General features: G+C 42.0%; 1 protein-coding gene across 2 annotated transcripts in view; it reads left to right on the top strand.

Moving 5' to 3' along the window:
* The window catches only part of LOC106568935 (calsyntenin-2), a 314,056-nt gene that overhangs the window by 135,029 nt on the left and 152,104 nt on the right, over positions 1-26,923 (top strand). For both annotated transcript variants that reach the window (XM_014139780.3, XM_014139781.3), the window contains exon 2: positions 5,817-5,939. In XM_014139780.3, the coding sequence (XP_013995255.2) occupies positions 5,817-5,939 (123 nt within the window). The remainder of the gene's footprint in view (positions 1-5,816; positions 5,940-26,923) is intronic.

Raw genomic sequence — 26,923 nt, 5'->3', positions numbered from 1 at the left:
TTGAGGACGTTGAGTATTTTGTAATCATTAGTACTTATTATTGGAAGAAAGAGCATCAAAAGTCTCTCTCACTACCTTCCCCCACACCTTTTGCTCTCTCTCTCTCTCTCTCTCTCTCTGTTTGGAGAGTTAGTGCGCTAACATGCAATTATGGGATATGATGAACATGAGTTTCAGCCACAAATTGAAATCGCCACCCATAGAACTTACTTTAGGACTGGCTGAAGATGCACTGCAGCACTGTGTCAGTGTGGCTGTGGTGTGGATATGGTCTGAGTCATGCCTTGAGTCATGCTACAAGAATGCTCCCATCAAAACCAGACACAAACCTTTTACTGTATCTTTGGGAAACTTCACCCGTTTGTGGAACAAAATGACCGCAAACTTTCCACTGCTGTCCCAGTCTGAGATGAGCCATCCACTCCGCTGCAGCACACTCTGACTATGCTGTGTCTGTCTGTACAGGACAATTTCACGGTAACAGAGTAATCCCAGCTAACAACAAATGTTCCCACAACTTTAAAGAATGTTCCCTTATTAAGAGTCGCATTAGGTCATTACCTAACGTTTTCATAGGAATGTTCCAGTGACGTGTAAGGAGTTTCCAAGAGAACATTCCCTTAATGTCAAACACAAACGATCCAGAAGGTGTTCTCAAAATATTCAATATTAACGGATAATTCTGCCACCAGTTATTTTGATGATAGTATGTATGCACTACTGTAAGATTTGATACACATTTTGACGTTTCATCTTTTTTGTTAGTAATACTGCACGATTCCTTTTTTTCTCATTTTGAAGCTTCTGTATTGCCTTTGTCTACAGCAGCCTTTCTTAAAGTATGGGTCGCGACCCACTTCCTGTTAATGGTTGGTCACGACGTATCAGAGTAAATGTATTATTATTTCATTACTATCTGGAATTGATTTGTCCAAGTGCAACTGCACTCTCCGTTCGATGCGCTGTCTGGTTAGTAGCAGTGTCTCCGATCAGTTTGACAGCTGCGCGAGTGGGTGGGAGATGCCTGTGTGCTTCGCGGTTTACCAGATCTTTTTTCTGCAGTTTTCTTAAAGATCCCTCCACGACCCACACACTGCAGTGCTGTTGTTCAGCAGCATATGATGTGCTGTCAGCCACTGACTTGTCATTCCCACTCGGCATTAATCCCTGCTGTCGTCGAATGGACTCAAGCTAGCCACAAGTTATGACTGATTTCAGTTAAAATGAAACGCAAATACAGCGATGAGTTTCTCTCACTTGGCGTAATACAAACTTTGAGAAATATTGAAGAGCGCCCACAATGTGTTTTGTGTGGGGAAGTGATTAGTAATGAGTCTCTCAAAGCGAGCAAATTATAACGACACGTCCTGACCAAACATCCACAGCATGATGGTAAACCCAGGGAGTTATTCAGAACAGGGCAGAATGCTTCAGGAAACAGTGCTTCAACAGTGGAAGTGGAAGTCAGCTAGGAAGGCATTGTTGTCATTTTAAGGAAAAGGGGAAGGGGGATACCTAGTCAGTTGTACAACTGAATGCATTCAACTGAAATGTGTCTTCCGCATTTAACCCAGGAACAGTAGGTTAACTGCCTTGCTGAGGGGCAGAACGACAGCTAACAGGTGATGATAAGCAGGAATAAGGGAGTACTATCTCTCATAGTTGTCGATGTGAGTTTCTCTTTCAAACAATCCCCTTGTACACAGCTAATATGCTAGCTAACTTTAGCCAAAGCAAGCTAGCTAGCTACTGATAGTGCAACCCTAAGAACAGTAGAGATTAAGATTAAAATGATCAGGCCTACTGTACATCTTACTATAGAAATTGTTGAAAACAAGTCTATGTTGGAACTGTTGCTGTTAAAATACAAGTAATAATTTTAATTCTGAACTGGAATAAACTGATTGAAGCAAGATGCTTTTTGAGGCAAACACACTCACACAGTTCTGGGTTTCTCATCTACAGCAGGAAGTGGTCTCCTGCCTGGCTGAGAAAGCAGTAGATGTTCTGATCCAGTTTGGCACCACATACCTATGCAAGTCAGGGTTCTCAACTCTGGCATACTTAAAAAACAAGTGCAGAAACAGACTCCATGCTGAGCATGACCTCAGTGTGGTACTGTCAAAACCTGAGCCCAGAATAGACCTGCTTGTTGAAAACTTCAACCAGTCATACACCTCTCATTAGGACTGTGTGTGTGTGTGTGTGTGTGTTCTGTGTGTGTGTGTTCTGGTCTACATCGGTGTGATGTGATCAATCTGTTTGTTCCGGTTCAGAATATATATACAGCTCTGGAAAAAATTAAGAGATCACTGCAAAATGATCAGTTTCTCTGGTTTTACTATGTGTTTGGGTAAAATGCAGATTTCTGTTTTATTCTATATACTACTGACAACATTTCTCCCAAATTACAAATAAAAATATTTGTCGGAAGTTTACATACACCTTAGCCAAATACATTTAAACTCAGTTTTTCACAATTCCTGACATTTAATCCTAGTAATAATTCCCTGTCTTAGGTCAGTTAGGATCACCACTTTCACCACCGCTGAGCGGCTTTTCAGGTTATGTCGATATAGGACTCATTTTACCGTTGATATAGATACTTTTGTTCCCGTTTCCTCCAGCATCTTCACAAGTCCTTTGCTGTTGTTCTGGGATTGATTTGCACTTTTTGCACCAAAGTACATTCATTTCTAGGAGACAGAACGCATCTCCTTCCGGAGCGGTATGATGGCTGCGTGGTCCGATGGTGTTTATACTTGCGTACTATTGTTTGTACAGATGAACGTGGTACCTTCAGGCATTTGGAAATTTCTCCCAAGGATGAACCAGATTTGTGGAGGTCTTGGCTTATTTCTTTTGATTTTCCCATGATGTCAAGCAAAGAGGCACTGAGTTTGAAGGTAGGCCTTGAAATATATCCACAGGTACACCTCCAATTGACTCAAATGATGTCAATTAGCCTATCAGAAGCTTCTAAAGCCATGACATAATTTTCTGGAATTTTCCAAGCTGTTTAAAGGCACAGTCAACTTAGTGTATGTAAACTTCTGACCTACTGGAATTGTGATACAGTGAATTATAAGTGAAATAATCTGTCTGTAAACAAATACAAAATGACTTGAGTCATGCACAAAGTAGATGTCCTAACCAACTTGCCAAAAGCTATCTATAGTTTGTTTAACAAGAAATTTGTGGAGTGGTTGAAAAACAAGTGTATGTAAACTTACGACTATATTTATATGGGTAGTTCATTGTTATTTGTCTATATTGAATTTGTTTTATGCATAAGGGCAATGACATTTACCGATATTTAGGTATATTTGCATGTTTTCATAAGCTTGGGTCTCCGGAAAACACAGAATTTCTCACTTGGGTCCCAGGCTGAAAACGTTTAAGAACCCCTGGTCTACAGCATGCTACGATTCCCATTGTGCATTTCATCTCCCATGATGCAGTGTCATCGAATTTCCATGCCACTATAGTGTCATTTTGACAAAACAGCCGTTAGCCCCCGTTCAGAATGACTGAGCAATAACCATCATTCGGACATCAATATGCTGCAGCATTTGTAGAACGTTGATAACAATTGCAATGACGCAACCAAGTGACAAGAGGTGCAACCCATGAATAGACTTATTGGACTCCCCTCCCTATTGATTAGCAACACGTCAATTACCAACATATTACTTGTGGCAAGTAGCCTAGTGGTTAGAGAAGCAGATCCAGCTCAGACTGGAAAATTTGGTGCAGAGTGAGCCGGCAATAGGAGGATTGCCGGCTCACTTGAGCGCTGCACTGCGGCTGACCAATTGCTTCCAGCCCCTCGTGGTATGTATGTGTCTCTGTCTCGGTTGGGTTGGGTTGTGAGCATAAAGACACATTTCCAGAAACAGCAGGGGTTCAAATTGTAGATCCCAGTTCCTACATTTGAATATAAAAATGTATTTTATCAAACAAAACTATGCTACATTTTATCTCTGGGACCCTCTGGATGACACATCAGAGCAAGATTACTGAATGTAAGTACATTATTTACCTTCAGAGGTGAATGTATCAAACCAGTTGCGTTTTTTGTTGTTGTGCACTCTCCTCAAACAATAGCATGGTATTTTTTCACTGTAATAGCTACTGTAAATTGGACAATGCAGTTAGATTAACAAGAATTTAAGCTTTCTGCCCATATAAGATATGTCTATGCCCTGGGAAATGTTCTTGTTACTTACAACCTCATGCTAATCACATTAGTGCACATTAGCTCAACCATCCCGGTGGAGGGACACCGATCCCGTAGAGGATAAAGCCACATCGAAATTGAGACCAGAATGTTTAGGAGTGGGGTGAAAAGTGCCAGCTGGACATGTCATCTGCTCATTAGAATGAAGAAAACGGTTCCTTTTCCTCAGATTGAAAGGTCAAACGGGCACAAAACTTCCAGATAACTTTTTCAGAAGAGATTTTGTGTGTGTGTGTGTGTGTGTGTGTGTGTGTGTGCACTCTAGTGTGCATGTACATGATCGCCTGTGTGAGTGTACTGTATGTGTGTGAATACACAACGCGTGTGCGTGTGTGTCTCTGAACTAAAAGTTTGAAAAGCTTTTCGTTTACACGGTCAGCGTATTTGCGTGGTGCGTTTTGAGGAATTCATTAAATTGCAGTGGATGGTCAGCACCCATCTAAAAGTAATCTCCTGGTGGATTGAATGGCCTATTAGCTTGCTCTATCTCTCCATCTCTCTCGCTCTCCGTCTGCACTTGCGTAGGAGTTCAGTGTGTCATTGGGACTCGGTCAATGGTTTCCTTTGAGTCGAGGAAGCTCTACAGAGATGAACTGTACTTTATACACAGCAGGGTACTGAGTGAGTGAGTGGCCACAACTGTCTGTGGCTTCAGATAGAGATGTCAACGGTTCTGCAGAAACTGTTGTGCCTGGGAGAATACAGTTATAAATTCTGACATGAAAATAGAGCTCTTTGGCCACGCATACCAATGGTGGGTTTGACGTCGCACAACGGAAGCATATGCAGAAAATGACCTCGTACCTACTGTAAATATGGAGGTGGATCTTTGATGTTATGGGGCAATTTTGCTTCCACTGGTCCTGGGGCCCTTGTTAAGGTCAAAGGCATTATTAACTTGAAGTATAGAACTCCCAATGTGTTCTCCAATCTCATAAAACGTTTTAGAAAAAGTCTGAGTGTCGTTATCGCCGCAAGGGGAGGGTGCTGGAGTACTGAAAACAGGGGTACCAATAATTTTCATCCCTTTCTTTTTGAGATTGTTGTATTACATGTTGAATTAAATCTCTTTCTCTGAGCAATTGTATTAGTATAAAAAAATATTTTACATTTTTTTGAGCATACAATATAGCTCAGTATTTGTATAATTTATTTTATACAGTCTTTTTTTCTCATCTTTATCAAGGATGACCTGACTGTATTTGCTAACTAAATCGAAAGAGTCACCCCAATTAAGCTTTGCCTGTTGGCAATTTAAGTTGTACTTTAGTCTGTTTAGCTGTGGGCAGTGATTAAGGGCTTGTAACAGCTTTTGTACCTGTGAGGCAAACAAAAGCAACGTCGCCAGGACCCAAAATCAGATAATTTAGTGTGTTTCTCATGAATACTGGTTGGGAGAGCGATATCATATTCCTCGGTATGTTAGAGAGAGAAATAGAGCTGTCTATGCATATTAGCTTCATGGTTATTGATAGTACTGTTTAGCTATCCTTTTCATGATCGGGCAAGCCACACAAAATCATCTGACAACGTCTTTCTCTCTCTATCTCCCCATTCTCCTCTTTCTTCTCCACAGTGAACAAACACAAGCCGTGGATCGAGACGTCGTACCATGGGGTGATCACGGAGAACATGGACACCGTCCTGCTGGACCCTCCCTTGGTGGCCTTGGACAAGGACGCCCCTGTCCCTTACGCAGGTAGAGACGCCACTTCCCTCTTTCCCCATCCTAAACGTCCTTCAACGTCCTCCCGATGCTGTGGGCTCAGGGTGCTTCACTGACATGCTGCACAGTAATAGCTGTTCATGTGAGGCTGTGGTTGATTGGCATAACTGGGCTGACTTCTATGAGTGTCTTCCTACCCAGAATGCACTCATACTTTTTCCTCACTTTGAGCGATACATCTCAGCAGCCTGGTCTGTGCCTGAAAGGTAGTGTGTATTTATGAATACATTTCTTCATAAGGCACCGTTATCTACAACCATTCACACTTCCTTGGTCTGACTGTCCAAAAAAGGGAAAGAAAAAAAAAGAGTTATAACCTGAGCTGCTGGAGAGGAGAGAAACTTCTTGAGCTACCTTTAAATACTGATACCCCTTGAGCAGCTATATTAGTCCCCTTTGACATGACATGGAAATACCCTGGACATCTTCCATGCTCCTTGAATGTCCATGATATGCTTGAGGCAGAAGTTGCCCTTATCCACTGATCTAGGATCAGCTTACCCTATCTCTTATCCTAACCTTAACCTTTAGGGGGATGCAAAGTATCTGACCCTGTATCAGCAGAACAGGGGCATCCTACATTTGTGGTAAAGGGCAAATTTACTTTAAGTGTATTTCAAGGAATACAGTTTACCGTATTTACATGGCATTTCCAGGTCATGTTATCTTAGATATGTGGTTATACAGTGCATTGGGAAAGTATTCAGACCCCTTGACTTTTTCCACATTTTGTTACATTACAGCCTTATTCTAAAAATGTATTTAAAAAATGTTCCTCGTCAATCTACACACAATACCCCATAATGACATTTCTGCAAATGTATAAAAAATAAGAAACTTAAATATTTTATTTACATAAGTATTCAAACTCTTTACTCAGTACTTTGTTGAAGCACCTTTGGCAGTGATTGCAACCTCGACTCTTTTTGGGTATGACGATACAAGCTTGGCACACCTGTATTTGGGGAGTTTCTCCCATTCTTCTCTACAGATCCTCTCAAGCTCTGTCAGGTTGGATGGGGAGGGTTGCTGCACAACTTTTCCATGTCTCTCCAGAGATGTTCGATTGGGTTCAAGCACCGGCTCTGGCTGGGTCACTCTAGGACATTCAGAGACCACTCATGCGTTATCTTGGCTGTGTGCTTAGGGTCGTTGTCCTGTTGGAAGGTGAACCTTCGCCCCAGTCTGAGGTCCTGAGCGCTCTGGAGCAGGTTTTCATCAAGGATCTCTCTCTACTTTGCTCCGTTCATCTTTCCCTCGATCCTCACTAGTGTCCCAGTCCCTGCGGCTGAAAAACATCCCCACATCATGATGCTGCCACAACCATGCTTCACCGTAGGGATTATGCCAGGTTTCCTCCAGATGTTATACTTGGCATTCAGGCCAAAGAGTTCAATTTTGGTTTCATCAAACCAGAGAATCTTGTTTCTCATGGTCTGAGAATCCTTTAGGGGCCTTTTGGCAAAGTCCAAGTGGGTAGTCATGTACCTTTTACTGAGGAGTGGCTTCCATCTGGCCACTTTACCATAAAGGCCTGGAAGGTTCTCCCATCTCCACAGAGGAACTCTGGAACTCTGTCAGAGTGACCATTGGGTTCTTGATCACCTCCCTGACCAAGGCCCTTCTCCCCCGATTGCTCAGTTTGGCCGGGCGGCCAACTCTAGGAAGAGACTCGGTAGTTCCCATCTTCTTTCATTTAAGAACAATAGAGGCCAGTGTTCTTGGGGACTTTCAATGCTGCAGACATTTTTTGGTACCCTTCCCTAGATCTGTGCCTCGACACAATCCTGTCTCAGAGCTCTACAGACAATTCCTTCGACCTCATGGCTTGGTTTTTGCTCTGACATGCACTGCTAAGCTGTGGGACCTTATATAGACAGGTGTGTGCCTTTCCAAATCATGTTCAATCAATTGAATATACGACAGGTGGGTTACAATCAAGTTGTAGAAACATCTCAAGGATGATCAATGGAAACAGGATTCACCTGAGCTCAAATTTGACTTTCATAGCAAAGGGTCTGAATACTTATGTAAATAAGGTTTCTGTTTTTTATGTTTAATACATTTGCAAAAACTGCTAAAAACCTGTTTTCGCTTTGTCATTATGGGGTAATTGGGGTAGATTGATGAGGGAAAAAATAATTTCATAAATTTTAGAATAATGCTGTAAGGTAACAAAATGTGGAAAAAGTCAAGGGGTCTGAATACTTTCCAAATGCACTGTATGGGAAACATCTACCCACTAACCTAAATACATACACTATCAAATGATGATAGGCCTGCAGTAGAGTGCAGGGCTCTGGCTTGTGATTGAAGTTAAATCACAGTGTCACACAGGTAGGTGACAGTGACATGTGACTTATAATTAGACAATGTGGGGTTTTTTTTGCTCCCGGGAAAACGAGGATGCTTTACACGTCATTCAATTAAAATAGCTCTAATTAATTTTCACTCTGACAGCTGTGGAGAACTGATGTCAGATGCCATTATTTTTCTATTACAGTTTCTTTTCAAAACATTGTAATGGTTTGAATCATAGAGTACATGCAAGACTATACATTCATGACTTTTTTTCGAATGCGAGTATGTACACTGAATTCGGAAGGTTTTCAGACCCCTTGATTCTTTTTTTTTCTTTCACGTTCTGTTACGTTACAGCCTTATTCTAAAATGAAATCAATTCATTTCCTCACTAACAGTATCTCCGCGTATAGGTCAGAGCTGGTTTAGGGACACGTTTCAACTCCCAGCAACCAACTCAGAGACCAAGCCAGTGAAATTGTAATGGTTAAGCAACAAAAGCGTAAACAAAAGACCCAATGGATTTGTGAATATTTCTCTCTGTGATTAACAATCTGCTCTGTGACTCCAGAAGGTCACCACTGGTAAAATATCAACGGAGAGGGAAAGTGGTGTTGTGCTATTGTTTGGTGACTTGTGATATTTCTCCCTGGCTTTTCCGTGGCGCCGAGCTAATGAATGAAACCCATAAAATGGCTACCAAAGAGATTTTCAAAAAACGCTTGCAGAAAAGGCACTCTGTCCTAATCTATCTTTCTCTGGTTTTGTTCTCTCAATCTCCTCAATTCTCCATGTCTCACTCTTGCCCTTTCCAACTCTGTTTGTCTAGGGTTCTCCTTTGCATTTTTCTCATTCCCTCTATTTCTCCACCCATGTCTCTCTCTCTCTCTCGCTCTCTCTCCCTCTCTCTCTGTCTCTCTCTCTCTGTCTCTCTCTCTCACTCACTATCTCTCTCTCGCTTATTGCCGTTCTTCTTCACTCTCTATCATTGTCTTTCTCCTTTCCTCTCATTCCCCCATTCCCTCTCTCCTCTTTCCTTCTCTCTTTCTCGCATTCCCCCTGATTCTCTCTCTCCATCCTAGCCATTCTCTCTCTCCTCTTTCTTTCTCTCTCCCTCAATGCCCAGTCAGCCCATGCAGCCGCAGCAGGCAGTGACTTATGCAGCTTTGCTCTCCCTCATCCATCCTGGTTTTGTTTCTGTGGAGAAAGGAGTGGGCCGTCGTTCTGGCACCACATTAATTGCTCTGTGGGAACATGGACGGGGATTGTTAAGTGCCTTGCCTTCCCTCCATTCCTCCATCCCGCCCTCCTTCCTCCTCTCCCTATCCTCCTCTCACAGCAGCGCCGCTTTGATGTAAAAGAATGATGAGCCTAAAGTCGATGATATATGGTGAGACAGGAATGAGAGGAGATGAATGGTTATTTGGGCGAGCCGTGACCATGCCCCTGCGGAGAGGAGGAGCGTGGGTCTTGTGTATGCACAGAGCGTTCTCAATCAAATCAGTGTGAGGGATGTGACGGGGGACTGGGGGGGGGGGGGGGGGACCGCAGGAAAAGAGGCAGTGTCATTGGCTAATTATTTATTGGGGGATCACAGTTACGCCAGACCTCTCGTCCATTCATCTCTCCTACAGGATGATGCTCATTCCGTATTGTTCCCCCGGTAAAGTTAGTTCCCCCTCCACACACGCACACATGTAAGGTTACAGAACAAAAAGAGTATAGGGAGCGGTTTAGAGAAAGAGGATGGTTTCATGTGTGTGTGTGTGTGTGAGTGAGTGAGAGAGAGCAAGAGAGAGACAGAGAGAGAGAGAGGGAATGAGAGGGAAATGAACGAGAGAAAGAAATGGTAATTAGTGAGTGAAAGTGAACGTGAGGAAGAGAGTGAGCAGAGAAACTCGTCTTGTTATCATCAAAGAACCGTGGCTGTGGATGACAAGTTGTGCGTTTGTAAGGGGAATGCACACTCAACTGAAGTTTGTCAAATGCACACAGTTCCAGACTAGAGAAATTCAATTTCATCAACAGCCATAATTGGTACTTTCTACCCTCCCAAAAAAAAACGACTTATTTATAAACCATGAGGCAAAATGAACGGGGTGGAAATTAATTTGTTTGACATTTTTGGGGGGCTACATTTTTACACTGCTCATAAGTGTCACTGTTTACAAACCACACCATGCCACTTCAAATTTTCAGCTCGGCAGCTCAGGCTATTTGTGCCAAGTGTTTGTGATGTAACAGTTAATGTATCATATTCCCACACGGTTTGATTATGAAGACAGCATGATTAAACGCCACCTTTCAATAAAATCCTTATCGGCATGTTTGTCGGTTAATAGACTATGTAGATGAGTCTTATGGGCTCCATCCAAAGTGGCACCATATTCCCTACTTAGTGCACTACTTTTTGTCCTGAGCCCTATGGGTGCACTATGTAGTCAATATAGCCATTTCAGACACAGCCATAATGTTTTTCATGTTTTAATGCCTGTGGCACATGGTCCCATGAGGCATATCATTTGAATCATTTAAGGTGGAGGATGTTAATGTCTGCGAATCACATTAGCACGTTTCAAATGCATAAGTACGTGTGCACACACACACACACACACAGGCACACGCACACACACACACACACACACACACACACACACACAGGCACACGCACACACACACACACACTTGTGGGTGCAAATGTATGTGCTTGCAAACACACACACACACACACACACACACACACACACACACACACACACACACACACACACACACACACTGTAACAGCTACGATAAATGTGCAGTGGGGAATCTATAGATTTCCAGACTTTACACATGTACACATATATCAAACAGATGTACACATATATCAAACATATGCTTAGACTGATACTTGTTATTGTTGACAAGATGTTCAAAGGATTTTTGAACGATCATAAAATAATCCTGAGTAATGATCGGGATTATGTGGATTACGTGGGCAGTAACAGCAGTAAAATACACAAACTACACTATAGGATGTCATAACAACAGTTGAAGTATCTCTCTTATAAAATATAATAATTCTGTCAGCTGACATTTTATTAGATATTTTTTTGAGGAGATTTAATGTCTGCTGACAGAATTATTCCCTTTCAATAATAATAAAGTAGTTTATTCAACATTGGATGTCTCGATTGGACATCTGAACTTCCAATTGGATATTGTTTAGCACTGAATAATCAATGATTTGCCCCTGAGGCAGCCTGGCTGGCTAATTACTATAATTTCTTAAGTAGACTGGTGTGATTGAAATTCTGGACACTTCGAAGGCCTCTTTCGCTTTCCCATGGGTTACAGTGCATTCGGGAAGGATTCAGACCCTTTCACTTTTTTCCACATTTTGTTGTGTTACAGCGTTATTCTAAAATTGATTACATAATGTTTTTCCTCATCAATCTACACACAATACCCCATAATGACAAGGCAAAAACATTTAGCAAATTACTAAAAAATGTAAAACAGAAATACCTTATTTAAGTAAGTATTCAGACCCTTTGCTATGAGACTCGAAATTGAGTTCAGGTGCATTCTATTTCCATTGATCATCCAAGAGATGTTTCTACAACTTGATTGGACTCCATCTGTGATAAATTCAATTGATTGGACATGATTTGGAAAGGCACACACCTGTTTATGTATGTTCCCACAGTTGACAGTGCATGTCAGAGCAAAAATCAAGCCGTGAGGTCGAAGGAATTGTCCGTAGAGCTCGGAAACAGGATTGTGTCGAGGCACAGATCTGGGGAAGGGTACCAATAAATGTATGCAGCATTGAAGGTCCCCAAGAACACATTGGCCTCCGTCATTCTTAAATGGAAGATGTTTGGAACCACCAAGACTCTTCCTAGAGCTGGCCACCCGGCCAAACAGCAATCAGCGGAGAAGGACCTTGGTCAGAGAGGTGACCAGGAACCCGATGGTCACCCTGACAGAGCTCCAGAGTTCCTTTGTGGAGATGGGAGAACCTTACAGAAGGAAAACCATCTCTGCAGTACTCCACCAATCAGGCCTTTATGGTAGAGTGGCCAGGCAGAAGACACTCCTCAGTAAAAGGCACAGGACAGCCAGCTTGGAGTTTTCAAAAAGGCACTTAAAGGACTCACAGACCATGAGAAACAATATTCTCTGGTTTGATGAAACCAAGATTGAACTCTTTGGCCTGAATGCTAAGCGTCACATCTGGATGAAACCTGGCACCATCCCTACGGTGAAGCATGGTTGTGGCAGCATCATGCAGTGGGGATGTTTTTCAGTGGCAGGGTTTGAGAGACTAGTGAGGATTGAGGGAAAGATGAACGGAGCAAAGTACAGAGAGATCCTTGATAAAAACCTGCTCCAGAGCGCTCAGAGTGTCCCCTCAGCTGATTATCAGCTGCAGTCACACACACACACACGTGGGTCTCGAAATACCATTATCTTCCTCAATAGTGTGCAGCAAATTCTACTAGATGAAAAGCCAAAATTAGTATGACATCCTGCAAATTACAGCATAATACATTTTCAAAATGTCACATAATATCAAACAAACATTTTTCAGATTGGTGCAAAGGTTCACCGTCCAACAGGACAACGACCCTAAGCACACAGCCAAGACAACTCAGGAGTAGCTTCTGGACAAGTCTCTGAATGTCCTTGAGTGGCCCAGCCAGAGCACGGACTTGAACCCAATCGAACATCTCTGGATAAACCTGAAAATAGCTGTGCATCGACGCTACCCATTCATCCTGACTGAGATTGAGAGGATCTGCAGAGAAGAATGAGAAAAATTCCCCAAATACAGGTGTGCCAATCTTGTAGCATCATACCAAAGAAGAATCAAGGCTGTAATCGCTGCCAAAGGTGCTCCAACAAAGTTCTGACTAAAGGGTCTGAATACTTATGTAAATGTGATATATCCGGGGTTTTTTAATACTTTATTTTTAATACAAAAAACAGTTTTTGCTTTGTCATTCTGGAATATCGTGTGTAGATTCATGAGGAAAAAACCCCAATTGAATCCATTTTAGAATAAGGCTGGAACGCAACAAAATGTGGAAAAAGTCAAGGTGTCTGAATACTTTCTGAAAGCACTCTAACTGACACTTTTCCTGAATCATTCATTCTATATCCTGTCAGAATTTGGAAAGAAATAGTAGGAATTTTGGGTATGTGAAAAAATGTACTTTTATATTATGTGAATTTTTAAAAATGTATTATTGTCACGCTCTGACCTAGGAGAGCTGTGTTTTCTCTGTTTAGTTAGGTCAGGGTGTGATAGGTGGGTGGGCATTCTATGTTTTGTTTTCTATGTTTTGGCCGGGTATGGTTTCCAATCAGAGGCAGCTGTCTATCGTTGTCTCTGATTGGAAGCCATACTTAGGCAGCTTTTTTCCCCCTTGGGTTTCGTGGGTAGTTATTTTTTGTTTTGTTAGTGTAACCTGACAGAACTGTTGGCTGTCGTTTTGTTTTCTTTGTTTAAGTGTTTTCGTTAAAAGTAAAGATGAGCACTCAACACGCTGCGCCTTGGTCCCCTTTATATGACAACCGTTACAATTATGCTTTAATTGCCAGGATGTCATACTCAATTCGGCATTTCATCTAATAGAATTCTCTGCACACTATTGAGGAAGATAATGGTATTTCGAGACCCACGTGTGTGTGTGACTATAGCTGATAATCAGCAGTTAGATGATGCATTCGCAGTAGGATTAACCTAGTATGCTGTTATTGGTTGCTTGCTGCATTTGTTTTTACTAAACAGTACATTCTAAATAGTACGTAGCTCGATTAGTACACAGTTTGCAGTTTAAGTAAGTAGTAGGCAAGACAGGTTTCAGACATGGCCTGTGAAAAACAATGAAAGAGACACAAAGAGAGAGATAGAGGAAGAGACACAATAGTGTTTCACCTAGGATTTTTTTAACAGAGGTGGCAAAGGAAGCGGGGTAGTGTCTGGTGCGCTTTGCTGGAGAGGTCCAGGGGAAATATAACTGATGCGTGCCACTGCAGCACTGTAGGGAGCTGATGAGGAGCATGCGGTGGCAGTGCTCGCTCTGTTTGCCACAAATACAAAGTTGAAGTCTGAAGAGAGAATGATTTATTTCAGCTTTTATTTCTTTCATCACATTTCCAGTGGGTCAGAAGTTTACATTCACTCAATTAGTATTTGGTTTATTGTTTAACTTGGGTCAAACATTTCGGTTAGCCTTCCACAAGCTTCCTACAATAAGTTGGGTGAATTTTGGCCCATTCCTCCTGACAGAGCTGGTGTAACTGAGTCCGGTTTTTAGGCCTCCTTGCTTGCACATGCTTTTTCAGTTCTGCCCACAGATTTTCTATAGGATTGAGGTCAGGGCTTTGTGATGGCCACTCCAATACCTTGAATTTGTTGTCCTTAAGCCATTTTGCCACAACTTTGGAAGAATGCTTGTGGTCATTGTCCATTTGGAAGACCCATTTGCGTCCAAGCTTTAACTTCCTGACTGATGTCTTGAGATGTTTCTTCAATATATCCACATAATTGTCCTACCTCATGATGCCATGTATTTTGTGAAGTGCACCAGGCCCTCCTGCAGCAAATCACCACCACAACATGATGCTGCCACCCCCGTGCTTCACGGTTTGGATGGTGTTCTTCGGCTTGCAAGCCTCCCCCTTTTTCCTACAAACATAACCATGGTCATTATGGCCAAACAGTTCTATTGTTGTGTCATCAGACCAGAGGACATTTCTCCAAAAAGTAGCATGTTTTTCCCCATGTGCAGTTGCAAACCGTAGTCTGTCTTTTTTATGCTGGTTTTGGAGCAGTGACTTCTTCCTTGCTGAGTGGCCTTTCAGATTATGTCGATATAGGACTCGTTTTACTGTGGATATAGATACTTGTGTACCTGTTTCCTCCAGCATCTTCACAAGGTCCTTTGCTGTTGTTCTAGGATGGATTTGCACTGCACCAAAGTACATTCATCTCTTTGAGACAGAACGCGTCTCCTTCCTGAGCAGTATGACGGCTGCGTGGTCCCATGGTGTTTATACTTGCTTACTATTGTTTGTACAGATGAACGTGGTACCTTCAGGCGTTTGGAAATTGCTCCCAAGGATGAACCAGACTTGTGGAGGTCTACAGTTTTTTTTCTGAGGTTGTGGCTGATTTCTTTAGATTTTCCCATGATGTCAAGCAAAGAGGCACTGAGTTTGAAGGTAGGCCTTGAAATACATCTACAGGTACACCTCCAATTGAACTGTTTAAAGGCACAGTCAACTTAGTATATGTAAACTTCTGACCCACTGGAATTGTGATACAGTGAATTATAAGTGAAATAATCTGTCTGTAAACAATTGTTGGAAAAATTACTTGTGTCATGCACAAAGTAGATGTCCTAACCGACTTGCCAAAACTACAATTTGTTAACAAGAAATTTGGAGTGGTTGAAAAATGAGTTTTAATGACTCCAACCTAAGTATATGTAAACTTCCGACTTCAACTGTATGTTGTAACTTGTCACTCTGAACGTAAAGGATAGTGCAAGATTTCGTACTTACCCAGAGTCCGATGAACTCATGGATACAATTTGTATGTCTGCGTGCAGTTTGAAGGAATGACTGGCATGCTAGCTGTTTCCATAGACTGCTAAATTACTGACTGCAAAGTTGATTGCATGTTTCTCACTGAAACATGGCTGTCTTCAGACTGTAGTGCCACTCTTTTTGAAGCCTCCCCCAGACTACAGCTTTTATACTCTATCGGAAAAGAGGAAATGGGTGGGAGGACAATCTCTATTTTACAAATACTCTCACCTGTAAGGACATTTCATTTGGCGACTTTGGGTCTTTAGAACATCATGCTATACTGTTTAAATGTCAGCCACCAGTCTTGGCTCTGTATAGGCCACCAAAGCAATGCCCCACTTTCTTTACAGATTTTTCTGAACTATTGTCTATTGTCCTTGAGAACTATGATAAAATCATTGTGTTGGGCGATTTTAATATTCATGTTGAATATTCATGTTGAAGAGACTGACTCCAAGCCTATTGAATTCATGAATCTTGTGAACTCTATGGACTTTACTGGGCTATCGTACCTCTGAAGTTGCTACAGATTTTATTTAGTGTATGAATAATACACCATCACCTATTCTGTCTTCCTCTTGTGATGATTTAGTTCATAACTTTAATAGCAAATGAATAGCCATAGCTATTAATGGCCATAGCTCCAATAATGTTGAAAAGGCCACATCCAAACAGAGAGCCCCTTGGTTGAGTGAGGAAACAAATCAACTAAAGAGAAATTGCAGAAAGGCAATTGTGGAGAAAGTTGCAGATCCATTATGATTTTCTGAGAAAGCAATTTGGCATATACAGTACCAGTCAAAAGTTTGAACACACCTACAGTACTCATTCCAGGGTTTTTCTTTATTTTTTCTATTTTCTACATTGTAGAATAATAGTGAAGACATCTAAACTATGAAATAACACACATGGAATCATGTAGTAACCAAGAAAATGTAACACAAATCAAAATATATTTTAGATTCTTCAAAGTAGCCACCCTTTGCCTTGATGACAGCTTTGAACACTCTTGGCATTCTCTCAGCCAGCTTCATGAGGTAATCACCTGGAATGCATTTCAATTAACAGTTGTGCCTTGTTAAAAGTTAATTTGGGTAATTTCTTTCCTTCCTAATGCGTTTGAGCCAATCAGTTTTGTTGTGACAAGGTAGGGGTGGTATACAAAAGACAGCCCTATTTGGTAAAAGACCCAAGTCCATATTATGGCAAGAACAGCTCAAATAAGAAAAGAGAAACGACAGTCCATCATTACTTTAAGACATGAAGGTCAGTGAAGAACTTTGAAAGTTTCTTCAAGTGCAGTCGCAAAAACCATCAAGCACTATGATGAAACTGGCTCTCATGAGGACCGCCACAGGAAAGGAAGACCCTGAGAGGATAAGTTCATTACAGTTAACAGAACCTCAGATTGCAGCCCAAATAATGCTTCACAGAGTTCAAGTAACAGACACATCTCAGCATCAACTGTTCAGAGTAGACTGCATGAATCAGGCATTCATGGTCGAATTGCTGCAAAGAAACCACTATTAAAAGGACACCAATAAAAACAATACACTTTCTTGGGCCAAGAAACATGAGCAATGGACATTAGACCGGTGGAAATCTGTCCTTTGGTCTGATGAGTCCAAATGTGAGATTTTTGGTTCCAACCTCCGTGTCTTCATGAGACGCAGAGTAGGTGAACGGATGATCTCTGCATGTGTGGTTCCCACCGTGAAGCATGCTTTATCTTGGCCATGTCGCAGTTGTAAATGAGAACTTGTTCTCAACTGGCCTACCTGGTTAAATAAATGTGAAATAAAAAAATTAAATAAAAGGAGGTGTGATGATGTGGGGGTGCTTTGCCGGTGACACTGTCTGTGATTTATTTAGAATTCAAGGCACGCTTAATGTGCATCCAATAAGTATTCTGTGCAATTATTGAAGAAGCACGTTAATGACAGTAGTCCTACAGTATATGCCTATAGATTTTGATGTTATTTTTTAATTTTTTATTTCACCTTTATTTAACCATGTAGGCAAGTTGAGAACAACTTCTCATTTACAACTGCGACCTGGCCAAGATAAAGCAAAGCAGTGTGACACAGACAACAACACAGAGTTACACATGGAGTAAACAAACAAGCCAATAACACAATAAACAAGTAAACGATACAGTAGAAAAAAGAAAGTCTATATACAGTGTGGGCAAAAGGCATGAGGAGGTAGGCAATAAATAGGCCATAGGAGCAAATAATTACAATTTAGCAGATTAACACTGGAGTGATAAATGAGCATATGAAGATGTGCATGTAGAGATACTGGTGTGCAAAAAGAGCAGAAAAGTAAATAAAATAAAAACAGTAAGGGGATGAGGTAGGTAGATAGGGTGGGCAATGTACAGATGGGCTATGTTCAGCTGCAGCGATCGGTTAGCTGCTCAGAAAGCTGATGTTTAAAGTTGGTGAGGGAAATAAAAAAGTCTCCAACTTCAGCGATTTTTGCAATTCGTTCCAGTCATTGGCAGCATAAAACTGGAATGAAAGGCGGCCAAATGAGGTGTTGGCTTTGGGGATGATCAGTGAGATATACCTGCTGGAACGTGTGCTATGAGTGAGTGTTGTTATCGTGACCAGTGAACTGAGATAAGGTGGAGCTTTACCAAGCATAGTCTTATAGATGACCTGGAGCCAGTGGGTCTGGCAACGAATATGTAGAGGGCCAGCCGACTAGAGCATACAGGTCGCAGTGGTGGGTGGTATAAGGTTATTTGGTAACAAAACGGATGGCACTGTGATAGACTGCATCCAGTTTGCTGAGTAGAGTATTGGAAGCTATTTTGTAGATGACATCGCCGAAGTCGAGGATCGGTAGGATAGTCAGTTCCACTAGGGTAAGTTTGGCGGCGTGAGTGAAGGAGGCTTTGTTGCGAAATAGAAAGCCGATTCTAGATTTTATTTTGGATTGGAGATGTTTAATATGAGTCTGGAAGGAGAGTTTACAGTCCAGCCAGACATCTAGGTATTTGTAGTGGTCCACATATTCTAGGTCAGAACCGTTCAGGGTGGTGATGCTAGTCGGGCGGGCGGGTGCGGGCAGCGATTGGTTGAAAAGCATGCATTTGGTTTTACTAGTGTTTAAGAGCAGTTGAAGGCCACAGAAGGAGTGTTGTATGGCATTGAAGCTCGTTTGGAGGTTAGTTAGCACAGTGTCCAAGGAAGGGCCAGAAGTATACAGAATGGTGTCGTCTGCGTAGAGGTGGATCAGGGAATCGCCCGCAGCAAGAGCAACATCATTGATATATACAGAGAAAAGAGTCGGCCCGAGAATTGAACCCTGTGGTACCCCCAATCAAGTTAAGCTGACTCTTTTGGTTAAATTATTTTTGATTAGAATGTTTTTTGACGATGTAACAGAGTGAGAAACGAAATGTTAGGTGTTATAGTGCATTTCCGAGATCTCTGTAAAAAAAACTATACAACTAGGGCTGTAATGATTATGATATTTTGGGTAATGATTGTCTTTTTTTTTGCGCATGTAATGTATCATAAGGAATATAAAAACAATTATACAAAATACCTAATGAATACAACACAGCTTTGGTGACACCCACGATTCTAAAAAGATGAATTGTTTTGACCTCTTGGAACTTTTGGAAAAGGAAGATTGTTCTCTTGACCATCATGCAGTTCTGCTCGTGAAATTATGACCAACTTTACCCTCCTCTTGTAAAAATGAAAATCTGATATTGGGTGAACTGGCCTATATCTACATCCCCCCCCCCCCCCTCCCCCCTAAAATGAATGTTTTATGATATTTTTTTTGTTCATGTGTCACGACTTCCGCCGAAGTCGGTCCCTCTCCTGGTTCGGACGGCGTTCGGCGGTCGACATCACCGGCCTTCTAGCCATTGCCGATCCACCTTTCATTTTCCATTGGTTTTGTCTTGTCTTCCCTCACACTTGGTTTCAATTCCATCAATTACATGTTGTGTATTTAACCCTCTGTTTCCCCCATGTCCTTGTCCGGAATTGTTTGTTGTAAGTGCTTGTGCACGTTATGTCTGGTGTGCGTCGGGTTTTGTGCCAATTTATTTATTGTTCTGTTTTCCTGTGGTTTTTATTATTAAACTGTGCCGTTTGAAAACACAGTTTTTGCTCTCCTGCGTCTGATGTCTTTGCCGCCAGTATGCACCCCTTACATCATGGTTATTGTCCATACATTTGTCGGTCATACGATTATACGATTATTGTAAATAATATTATTGTGCCAGCCCTATGTACAATAGATACAGAATTATTAAAGTGTTCAAGTTCATGTCTAATTTCACTGATATGTGCTTATTATATTGAGATATAATGACAAACACTGCCATTAAGACAAGGAATGAAAAGTTGTGTTTTATGTCACACGATTTTAGACAAATCTTCATAGTAAGAACCATTACCTGACAGAGTTACTAAATTGTTATTAAAATGTATTAAAATGTTACATTCACATTTTGGCCTTCAGCCTTAATATCAGCCTTCATATAGTGAGTTTCCCCACTGAGCCAACAGCCGTTTCCCAGCCAATGTGTTTGCACACCCAGTGGTGAGAGAGCGCCCACGTGAGCACTCACGCAGGGGTAAGAGTGCACTGCAGTGGACTTCGGTCTCAAACATGTCAGTGGTTTTGACGTTCAAAAGAAAACCCACTGACACCAACACTTAGTCTCGACTCAAAAGGGTCAAGTACTGCACACCGTGGAAGTTATCAAAGGAGGTAATGAAAAGTCAAATAAAAAGTAAGTTAATGTCATCAAGTAGGGAGAAAATATCTTCATTTCTTCATCTGGCAAGCTGTAGCCCTCCCAATGAAAACTATTTTCTTGTAAAAATGTTCAGTTTGAAAAGGGAATTGACCCATTCCGACCATCAACGTTGCAGAGTGGCTGTAAGTATATGTTTGCCAGGTCTCTGACTTCATTTTGCTGAGCCCTGACTGATAGCTCTTGACGCCCTCATCCATTGCTCTGTCAGCCGTTTAACATTGCCTTTCAAATGCACTTTGGCAAATTTAGTCTTTGCTCTTTTCTGTTTGCCCTCCCCCTGAAAATAAGGGATGGTTGGTAAGGTGTGGCAAAGGGCTTTTAAAACATGCTTCAGAAATGGGCATAGATTTTCGTTGAAAGGATGTAGAATGTGAGTTTGTGGATTTTTCGCTTTTGTCCACAGTCATATAGTGTCATTAGTTTTGCGTATAATACGTTGAATGCAGGCAAGGGGTTGAATACAGTTAACTTGCCAAGTAAACATACGAAACAATTCAATCTCTATACATAACAGTTGTTCTGAGTCACTGGACATACAGTATTACTATTTAATGATTGGTCCTGATAGCCTACTTACCTTTTCAGACTCAAAGCACTTTGGGAAACCTAGTATTTAAACCCGTCCTAGACCACTCAGCCCTTGAAATCTTGTGGCAAGGGCACTACCATGAAGGTACTTATTTTACTCCTGCTGCTGCCCTGCGTTGACACAGTGATGTGACAGCACCTTCCTGGGCCAGAATGAATGAGAGAGACCTGTGTCTGCATCGCCGCGTCATTCATCACTATGATCCAATGATCATTGGCTCATCAAATTACTGAACGTTAAGCAGGACATAAAGAAGGGTAATGGCCCGGAAATTTGTCAATTAGAAGCATTACAACGCCATAATTGACCCCAGGTCTTCTCTGTCCACAAGGGCTCCTCCCTTAAGGGTGTAGACTACTGTTACTGTACAGAACAAGAGAGAAGAGATAGTCCCTGAATGGTGTCCTTTATGTGTGTGTGTGTGTGTGTGAATTCTTTTTTTTGCTAAGGTTTTTTAATTGGCCATGGGTTGGCCCACAAGGAGGGAATCTAGTCGTTTGACCATTTCTCAGTTTCCGCTCAGCGTAAATGGTCTCTAGAGAGAGAGAGAGAGAGAGAGAGCGAAAGTGTCGTCGTACGCCATGTACGCTTGCTGCATGGCAACAAAACCTTAATCCGAGTGTGAGCTGAACACTGCTTTACAGTTGTCACTAAGCAACATGGTTCAAAACGCTACAGAATATGTATTTCTAGGTTAAAAAGGATCAGGAAAAACACAAAGCCATTACAATGAATCTTAGTTGAGCAGTGGTTGCTTCACATGTGGCTGCTTCTGCCCCGGTGTCTCTGTTGACACGTTCATCTCAAAGTCTTCCAGGTTGAAGAAATGTTGAGTGAAAACGCGTTTTGCCTTTTCCACCTCGACGGGAGCAGCAACAGGAGGTTAAACATCCATTAAGCCAATCGGATCTCTCTCTTCCAGTCGTTAAAGCACCAGAAAGAGGTTGCTACAAAACCCCTAATAAATCTAATAAGCCACCAAAGAATGTTTCCTCAAGCACCCAAAACGTGCGAACGGATGTCACGCAAACGTTAGTCAAACGTCAGAGAAACAGCATGTCGTGTCTCAATATGCCAACCAAGTGAATCAAGGCCCACAACTCAGGAACCAGATGTCTGGTCCAACTGCTGTGACTCTGCCTCCACTGGTGTCGTACCTATTCCATCATTACCCATCCCATTCAGGACTTCAATCTCCTTCCTCTCTGTACCCTGACACCACCAGCAGCACCAGTTATTACCCAGAAATGTTATTACCATTCACTTCCACATGTCACACCCCAAAGACCTTCCTGGAAAAGCAATATGCTTTACGATAATACCAGAGCGAAATAAAATACAAAATTACATTTTCCCTCCAATTTGGGTCCAGTGTGGATTTGGTGGAGATGTGAGGTGACTTGGATGCAAGGATGATGAAGGGCTAAGGGAGGAGAGGAGGAGGAGGAGAGGAGGAGGAGGTGGTGGGATATCAGAGGATAAAGTTGTGCTGAACATAGGTCCTACAGCGTTATTAGCCCATTTTACACTCCCGTGAACAAGGAAAATGGGCCAAGGGAGATATGCAAATATGCATCTAATAGGCCTGTCAGAGAGGTGGAACAGGGGGAAGAGCACAGTCAAAACCATGACAGCGAGAGAGCGAGAGAGAAAGAGAGAGACAGAGAGACAGACAGAGACAGAGAGAGAGACAGAGACAGACAGAGACAAGGAGAGAGAGAGAGCACAGATTGGATTGGATTCAGTTGCCACCCTTGCACAGTTCATTAAGTCATTCGCCACACATTATGCCTATGGGTCACTGCACTATCCTTGAGCAGGTCTTTTCAACCTTCAATAGAAATGAAGTCTTCTGCACTTCCTTCTCCCAGTATCGTGTTACTGTCTCAATTCTGTTGTGTGACACTGATATAGAGAATGGCCCTCTTCCCCAGCCTTCCTTTTTACATTTTCTGTAGAGTAGTACTGTGTTGCAGCCTTAGGCCTTCATCCATGTATGCATGCATACGCACGCACGCACGCACGCACGCACGCACGCACGCACGCACGCACGCACGCACGCACGCACGCAGTGTCTTGACGTTAAAGCTGATTTCTGACGATTTCTCTATGATAGACAACACTATATCTCACTGCTTTGAAGCAAATAACTTCCCCAAAATCTAGCCGGTGGTTCAAAAATATGACGCACAGTGCCCTGTCTGTGCTACTGCATAGAATTAATATACAGTATATGTAGACCACATTTTTAAATGGCTAATGTGATTGGCTAGGGGAGAAAAGGTGCTTAATGTGCTGAAAATGGGAGCCGACCTCATCCTGGTGTTTCAGAGATGTTCATGAAGAACCTGCTAGAGGAGCAGACAACCTCATAAGAGACCAATCAGCAAGCACGCACTTGCATACACACACACACACACATTGTTATGCACGCTCATGCACACACACACCCCACTTATAGCTGGCCCCAACTTAACAGTGGTGGTACAGGAAAATCGATGAAGAGCGAAAAATGATAACCTCTCTCCAATTGAAAATCATCAAAGGCAAAAAACTTGCAGAGAAAGGGTGGGTGGAGAAAGAGATGAAGCAGAGTCCCACCATAAAATCATTAGGAAACTCACAAGATCTGTGACACTGTAAGCGACGTGATGCGGTTGTGATGACAGAACTGCAGCAAGCTTTACTAGGATGGTAATTACCTTGGCCCTTCTTATAGATCTGAGTTGGACTCTCACTATCAATGGCACAGGCTAATGTTGATCAAATGTCATGGCAGTCATAAATCCAACTTTAGCCGTATTCACTGCTTATTGGACGGTATGGTGGTGTTACCGGGCCCACTTCTTGTCTAACTAACTAACTAACCAGAGATGGTACTGTAGGTCAAGTTGAACCAGAGAAACCTGGTTCTCTGGTTTGATACCCTCACAGTACTAAGGCTTAGGAGGGCTGCTCAAAACAACAAAACTGTGCTAACGCACTAAAGCTAACTAAAGAAAACTCCTTCCCCATGATTTCCCCATGGTATCCTACATGTTAGTCCTAGAGGGTTGCTACAGTCAGGGCTCTAAAGTGCGATGAATTTGCTCGCATATGCTATGAAATATTTTGCTGTGTGACCGGAAGTTTTATTTTGGGAGCACTGCGACTTTGAAAAAAATCTCCCAGATAATGATTGTTGTAATGGTAAGGTTTCGCTGTACCGTTGTTTGAGTGCCCTAGAGAGATAAGCGATTGGAGATTTGTTAGCATCATGGTGTAATGAACACGAGGGAGACAGAGAGATGGTAGGTATTTAATGAAAGGGACCATAGGAGGAGGCAGGTAGATGGGTCCAGGGGCATGCAGAAGGTCATACACGGTAGGTTCAAAATGGCAACAGTACAGGCAGGGAATAGGCAAAAGGCGCTGTGGGTGAGGCAGGCAAAAACTATCATCCACGGGTGGAGACAGGAAAAAAGGACGGGAAAAAACTGCGCTCCGAAAAAGTGTGTCTCCAAAACAACAATACCTCACAGTGATGGGGTGCAAGGAACTGAACGAAATAGTGCGGGATGATAACATGCAGGTGTGTGAACAGGTGATTAGAATTCCGGTGATTGGGATCTGGAGAGTGAGCTGGAAAGTGGGCTGCGTTCCGGGGATCTAAGTGTTTGGGAGTGTGAGATGTTACAGTACCCCCCCCCCCTCCCCCCCAATTTACAAACAACAAACCATGTCTTGGGCTGTTCTAAAACTACTCGTGCGTTGACGTCATTAGCCATTTGTTTACACTTTCTTCAGTCATCTTACCTCATTGGCTAGCTAGCTAACAACCTGGTAACTTTACCAGTATATCCAAACATTTTGGGGCTTAGAAAGAAAGAAAAAGGGATAGCTTTGTCAGGAGATCAATGATAGTACTAACAGAGTTTGTACTGTCTTTGGTAGAAATTAATTCAATTAATAACTTTTTTAAGTTGGAGCACCACCTCAAACGCTAATCTAAAAAATACCTTATAAAAAATGCTTTCTATTACCTCAGAGGATGATGTGATCCTCCTGAGGAGGATGAGCTGGCCAATCAGCGGTCTACTCACATGAATATTTTTAACACTAGAACCGCCATAGGCCAGCTGACCTTTGATTTTGTAGATAAAATAAATTGCCCCGTCAAAAAAGCAACATCCTACTCCTTCCCCGACTTTTCCTAAATGTTTGTATTTTACATTGCTCTGTTGACAGATGTTTTTATTCAAACAGATAAGTGTTTGGAGCCTTTTTACCCGTTTTTTTCACAACTTTTCCCGACAAGACAATGCGTTGTAAGACGTTGGTACCCAGCCAGGCGCAAATGTGTCTCTCTCTCCTCACTGAATGAGTGACAAATGGATGAATGGGCGATAATTGTTGCACATTACTTCAGAATCAAATTTAAATTAGGCCTAACTGAATGATAAGGAAGGTGAAGAGGTTGATTTTAATTTAGAACAACAATTGTGTAATAATGAGTTTGTGTTACGCCTATTTATCAACCTTGGTGCTCATGTTAATAATTTGACCGCACGCCTTGCGGGTTGATACCATTCGCTTTTACATTTTACTTTGTAAAAATAAGCTGTTACGGGACTGTTTTATTTACTATAACTCTTCTTTTAAATACAGTTTCTTATTTACACAATGTTTCTTAAAAGGTTCTGCATGGTCAATCCAATATCTGCAGTGGCCATACAGCATTTAGAGTGATAGGGCCTGCAGAAGGCAGGGCATTCATTCTTCTTGCGCTTTGCATAGCAGAGCAGTGCTGTCGAGCAGAGCTGCTGTGAATGAAGTTGTCAAGGAAGTGAGTTTGTGTTTATACTGGACCTCCTGCACCAAACCTACTGTCAGCCAATGTGGAGCAATACGAAATTATACGGAGCCCTCGCATTATTGCAAAATTTGGGTGGCGATGCGGTATGGAGCTAAATTTAGCCTCTGCATGCCTACAGAGGTGCCTCAATTGCATCACACCCTCCATATGGAGCCTCCGACTACATTTGTGGATCAAGCATACATTGGCTTTTAGACCTGCCAAAACCAAATTATAATGGACTTCTTTGTGATGGACTTGAACTCATGGTTTTTCATTTTTACTTGTAGCCTAGTGTAACATAAACAAATGAAAATGCTATTATGTTCTTTGAAATAGCTGTTTTTGAGTATTATAATGTTACCTAAGACCTTCATAAACACAACCAAATGATTATTCGTCAGATAGCATATGAAATGTATTTATTAGACTGTTGGAATGTTGGTGGGTCATTGGCTGGAAGTATCGAAAATTGGCTTTAGGCCTAAGTTTTTCACTAGGACTTTGTAGAATTATACAAAACATATCCTTGACTCTAAACAAATAACTATTGTTATATTTTTACATGGATATATTTCCATGAATATTTCTTCATGCAAGTCAAGCTTTACAATTGTTTATGCACTATTTACAAGCGTTGGTGTTTATGTTTGTGCACCTTGCGGGTTGATATGCATCTAATGTGTATAAAAGGGGACGCCCGGCAACGTTCACTAGCGGGTAGTTTTAGGCTGAAAGACAGGCAGTTCAAGTGTTAATGACTGATATATGGCCACCGGACTATTTACATTGAGGTGTGCGGGATAATCAGCAGCCTGATGACCTAGAGGCGGGAGAGGGAGTATACAGTTGAA

Source organism: Salmo salar, chromosome 14, assembly GCF_965601325.2.
Source record: "Salmo salar chromosome 14, fSalSal1, whole genome shotgun sequence".
In the NCBI taxonomy this organism is placed as follows: Eukaryota; Metazoa; Chordata; class Actinopteri; order Salmoniformes; family Salmonidae; genus Salmo; species Salmo salar.
The sequence above is the reverse complement of the archived record's forward strand: the minus strand, read 5'-3'. Positions and strand labels throughout refer to the sequence as shown.